Consider the following 6,085-nt stretch of genomic DNA (forward strand, 5'->3'; position numbering starts at 1 on the left):
GACAAAGTAAGGAGCATTGAGGATTTTACGAAGGATTTTGGATTGTAAGGATTGAATACGAGAGGAATTCGAAGGTTTAGTGGAGCCCCAAAGCTCATCTCCATATGTCCAGATTGGCCGTATTACAGTCATGTAGATCAGTCTTTAGAAATGTGTTGGAAGTTAAGACCGTTTGTCTGGTAAGTGCTGTAATAGTCGAAATCGACGTGCAGTTTCCTGTCTTTTCAGTCGTGTGAGGATTCCAGGTTAATCGCTTGTCCAAATGTAGTCCAAGGTAGCGGATCTGTTCGACAGGGGTTAGAGTAACATCGTTAAATGAAACTCTAGGGCAGTCAGTAGGTTTACGACGAAGTCATTTCGGTTTTTTTATTCATGTTTTGTTTATAATACAGTCACATTTTTCTGATGCAATCAATCCCAACAGAGGATTGTTTATCCTATTTGTAATAAGTTAACTGTTATGTCTGTTGAAACTTGTTAAGATTAGGTCAGTACTGTGTTAGTGATCCAGAATCCAGAGAAGATAGACGGAAATATCGTGCAATATAGGTATATTTTGCTTTGTTACTTCAAAAAGGAAAGCGAGTTGCAGAGGGACATAAAAAAATTTCCGGGGTCTATGGGGACTATGGCTTAACAGAGCGCACGTGCCAAAAGTGATTTGCCAAGTTTAGAGCAGGGAATGTTGATATAAACGACGCCCCGCGACCTGGTCGCCCGCAAGAAATTTAAACCATTAATGTTAAGGCAATAGTCGATCAAAATCCAGTGTGAGACATTGCAGAGGTTCACGATGTATCACATACAAGCGTAGAAAATTATTTGCGGAAGCTCGGCTACGTCTCTAGTCTTGATGTTTGGGCCCCCCACTCTGATCGAAGCAAACTTTGCAGCACGCATTTCCATTTACAATTCACTGCGGAAACGTCGAGAAAACGGTCCATTTCTTAAAATAATTGTGACAGGGGATGAAAAGTGGATTGTCTACGATAGTGTGGTGCGAAAATAATTTTGGAAACCCAGCAACGATCCACCTGAAACCACATCTAAAGCGGGATTGCACCCAAAGAAACTAATGCTTTCAGATAGGATTTCAAGAGTGAAGTTTTTTATGAGCTGTTGCCACAAGGTTTATCGATCGATTCCACTCTATACTGCTCACAATTAACAAAATTGGATGAATAGATTCGATGAAAACGTCCAGAATTGGCAAATCGAAAGTGTGTCGCCTTCCATCATGTAAACGCTAGGCCCCACACTTCGTTAGTCACCCACAATAAATTGTTAGACTTTGGATGAGATCTTTTGCCCTATCTTCCCAATTAACCGGACCTTGCTTCTAGTGATTACCACTTATTCCGGTCTCTACAAAATTCCAAAAGTGGAAAACGGTTTGCAAACTAACAGGATGTCACCTTGATCACTTTTTTCGCTAATAAACCAACACACATTCTTTGAACATGGGATTATTCAGCTGCTGGAGAGATGGGGTAAAGTAAACGAAAATAATGGACATTACAGTGTAAATTTAAATAAATATTATGTACAAAATGTACTTAGTTTTCTTTCACCCAAAAAAACCGAAAGGACTTATTTACCAACCCTATACTATGAAGAAATTTGTAATGTTTATCTTCGTAGGAGTAATAATTTTATGATATTTTCCAAAATAAATTCACAAAATATTAATTTCTCGTTATTCCAATATTTTTTTTAAAAATATTATAAAAGCTACTACTCCTACGTAGATAAACTACTTTATAGTAAATTTAACTATTGCTACGGATACTGGTACAGGCACTATACCAAAGTTTCTATATTTGCCAGCTCAGTAGTGAGGGAGGACAAAACTTATTTTTCGTCCTGTTATCCTGCTACATCTCAATCAAACTATTTGAACAATTTTGTAATTCAAGAATTTCGTTCTGGTACTGCATGTGTGCCAGAGTCCTATAATGGGTTAACATAGAAAAGAATATGCCTATGAAATTGAATTAGTAATTGCAGAGAATTATGTCGTATATTTGTAATGATAAGCGTGGGTTTAGATAAATTTGGACTTTCAGTGCTTTGAAAAATGTTATTGCTACAAGAAAGTGAGAAGGGGCAATTATAACCGGCCCTAGGATATATAATATATATATAAATTTGAAAATTTATAATTATTTCAACCATTGCAGCCCAGTGGAGTCATCAAAAGAGATGGCAGTACTGTACCTTCCGACCCACACCAAGACAGTAAGCTACGTGCTAGGGATTGGAGCAGGTTACCTATTCTACAAGATCAAGAAGGGAAAGATAAAATTTGAACCTAATTTGGTAAGTCTGTACAATATCTTAATAAACAATTTTCGTCAGAGCTATGTCAGATCTGTCAGATTGAACATTGTTTAACAATAAATAGTTTTCTTCTACTATTTTGATACCTTTATTGACCACTACCGCACTATCTTCCTCCTAATCTTTCTACTATCTACTTCATACAGTCAACTATCTTCTTCCTTTACTGATCATTGTTATTGACAGACGTTTTTTAACATTTTTTTTAAAATAATCATTTATTTATGCTTCCTTCCCGATCTTCTAGATAGCCAGAACAATCGGATGGTTGATTACCGGAGGCCTCATGCTCTTTTCTATTTTCGGCGGTTACAGTACCTACCAGTTGGACTCAGACTATGATCGAATTTATTCTGCATTCTTCATTGGGTTCCAGAGGTTCTTCTGGTCATTGGGTCTCGTCTGGATCATCTTCAACTGCATACTTGGCTATGGAGGTAAGGAAAATATTTAGTGGCTTAAGACATCTTAAATGACCGAACCTCATTAAATAGGGACAAAAAACTACTCGTATTATTATGATTGCAACCTAATTATTTAACATATATGTATATATAGTTGACCGTAAAAATTGATATATAAGAAGATGGTCAGGGTTGCGGTCAAAAGTGAAACAAAAATAGTTTACAACTATTTATTTTCCAACGTTTCGCCCCACTTTACAGGGCTTCATCAGGGCTAAAAAGATACAAAATGATACAATGATAAGAATAAAAATACAAAGATAAGATACAATGAAAAGAATAAAATACAAGTAACAATGGCAAGAGTAAAAGTTTCATATAAAAATACGTAAAATACTGTAATATGTACGTAATATTGTTTTTGTTTTATATACATCTCCTGTACTTTATTAGCTTTATATTTTACGTATTTTCATATGAAACTTTTACTCTTCCCATTGTTACTTGTTTTTTATTCTTTTCATTGTATCTTATCTTTGTATTTTTATTCCTATCATTGTATCTTATCATAGTATCATTTTGTATCTTTTTAGCCCTGATGAAGCCCTGCAAAGTGGGGCGAAACGTCGGAAAATAAATAGTTGTAAACTATTTTTGTTTCACTTTTGACCGCAACCCTGACCATCTTCTTATATACTAATTATTTAACCTTCATACATAGAACCTCATGTATCCTTCAGGAACCCCTAACCCAGATTGAGCATACCTTTCATTTCAATAACGGAAAAATATACGAAGCACTTCGTAGTGCGAACATAACTTATAAGTCGGCCAACAACATATGCCACAAGAAAAAGAAAAACTTGATTGCAATAGGTGTGCTACCCAACTGCATTAGGTTGCATTTTACATATCGAATTAATGTAGTCTTGTATTAAAACAATGTTTTTAAAAACTTATTATATTATATATCTTATAATTTGGTGAAAAATTTCAAAATCGATTTCTTGACGGAAATACACGTTTTGAGGTCCCCTGATGCCAAACAAAGACAAAATAATCTGATTGTGTGTGTGTGTGATAGAGAGACGTATGCCTGGGATGTGAAACCAAATTTTCGTTAAAATACTCTAATCAGAAGCGGCACTTTATAGGATCGATATTACACATTTTTTTCTCGATTTTCTCAAAAATGGCTAGACGATTTTGATTAAACTCGGCATAACAATATAAAATTTAGCGCACTTGAACATCAATTAGGTTTTGTCCTCATTGAATCAAACTAAGTCAATAAGGATAAAACCATTGGATTAGTTTGACAGAGCTTAAGTGCCACAGTGCTCCCCTGCACACAGTGGATTCCAGAACCTATCTCAAAATGCCCTTCAGGTAAAGAAAGGATATATATGATTACTTTGTATTGTGTATATAATATGTATTCATATAATGTTTAAAATAATAAAATTGATAGAAGGGAGAGAAAAAAAAGACAAGGCTTAAATGCATATTTTTTTAAATCAATCATGTTCTTAAAAACTGTTTCTTTATCTTTCATTTAAAAAATTAACCATCTCAAAATTTTACTGTTAATGAAAAATGGATACATAAAAACTATGACAGAATTTGAAAACATAACGAATTAAGATGAAATATATTCTTTTTATTTTAAAAGAAAATGAGTCAAGAAAAGCCTTATGAATTCATGTGTTGGCTCTCGAACGCACAGGGCTGACTCAATGGCTAAAGTGAGACAGATAATTATATTTCCCAGCTGGATTCGAACCCGGGTCATTGGAGTTCGTAGTCTATTACCTTACCAATGAGCTAACCACTCCGTATTTTATGCTATTATACCATAAAATTAAAATTATCATCATAAAAATTATTCTCCTTAAAATAAAAATATATACCCTCCTTCTTCGATGTTATGGCTTTAAATCTGAACCATTGTACTACAATGTTATTAATAATAGTACAATTTAAATATGACAATTAAATCTGGACAAAAGACTGACATGGAAACCTCATACAAGACTGAAAAGACAGCAAACTGCTCGTCGATTCCGACTATTACAACATTTACTAGACAAACGGTCCAAACTTCCAATCCATTACAAAAGACTGATCTACATGACTATTATAAGGCCTATTTGGACATACGGAGTTGAGCTATGGGGCTGCACTAAACCATCTAATTCCTCTCGAATCCAATCCTTACAGTCCAAAATCCTTCGTAAAATCCTTAATTCTCCTTACTTTGTCACAAATCAAATCATCCATCAGGACCTCAATGTCCCCTATGTTGCCGATTTGGCCAGAACCAGATACCAATCCTTCCGTAATAAACTTCCCAACCACCCAAACCAACTCATTTCTAACCTGGCTTCTCCTTCACTACCTAATAATTCTCCTAGACGTCTGAAAAGAAGATGGCCTCGAGATCTTCTCCTTTAGAAATGTTTTTGGAGTTCTATCAATGGATAGATTCTCCACATGTTTTTATCATGTCATAATATCACTTACAGCAAATTTACTTGATGTGTATATATGTATACAGTTGTAAATATCAATAAATAAATTATTAAAAAAAAAAAAATCTGAACCTTTGTACTCCAATTAATAGTAATACAATTTAAATATAACATTGTTTTTTTTCTTCAGGACCGATAAACACAATCCTGTCTTGGAAGGCGTTCATACCTCTGGGTAGACTCACCTATTGTGTCTACCTCACGCACATCGCTGTCATCCTCACTGGAATAGGTGGAGTGAAATCGTCTATACATTACTCAGATTTCGATCAAGTAAGCTCCTTCAAAGCACAAATATTCTCATCTAAGGATATAAAACATAAAATAATAAAATAAAACATACAAAGAAAGATGTACTTAATTTCCATGTTACTTATTTTCTAGGTCGAACGATTCCTAGGAGATTTAATGATGAGCTTGATGGCTGCATGTGTCCTATCACTCTTACTCGAATCGCCCATGATGAAGATTGAAAAAATGATTTTTGGAAGAGGTAATTTTTGTTCTTAAAATATTATTATTGTAAATTAAAATTATACAAATGTAAATTAAACACTAAAAAAAATTAGAAATGATCTTGCAAAAAAATGAACGAGAAATAGAATGGTAAATAATCTTGAAAGACTGAAACCCTATTTCATATTTAAAGCATTTTTATAAAAAATTTACAACATAGTTCAGAGCATTTAGCCATAAAAATTGATAAAGAAAGAAGATTTTTAAAATTCATTTTTTGTTTAGTTTCTTTCATTAAAAATATCTACATTTGTATTTTAAAAAAAACTAACTAAATTTTTTCTGGAGCACTGA

At 33.9% G+C, this 6,085-nt stretch overlaps 1 protein-coding gene across 1 annotated transcript in view; it reads left to right on the plus strand.

The window, feature by feature from the left end:
• Positions 1-5,768, plus strand: part of LOC106688513 (nose resistant to fluoxetine protein 6) — a gene marked incomplete at both ends in the record, with an annotated part of 60,772 nt that extends 55,004 nt beyond the window's left edge. The window contains 4 exon segments of the mRNA XM_014433008.3: positions 2,181-2,319; positions 2,588-2,777; positions 5,406-5,548; positions 5,660-5,768. Of these exon segments, the coding sequence (XP_014288494.3) occupies positions 2,181-2,319; positions 2,588-2,777; positions 5,406-5,548; positions 5,660-5,768 (581 nt within the window).
• Positions 5,769-6,085: the final 317 nt, after the last annotated feature.

Source organism: Halyomorpha halys, unplaced genomic scaffold, assembly GCF_000696795.3.
Source record: "Halyomorpha halys isolate HHAL.00 unplaced genomic scaffold, Hhal_1.1 Scaffold1145.1, whole genome shotgun sequence".
NCBI lineage: Eukaryota > Metazoa > Arthropoda > Insecta > Hemiptera > Pentatomidae > Halyomorpha > Halyomorpha halys.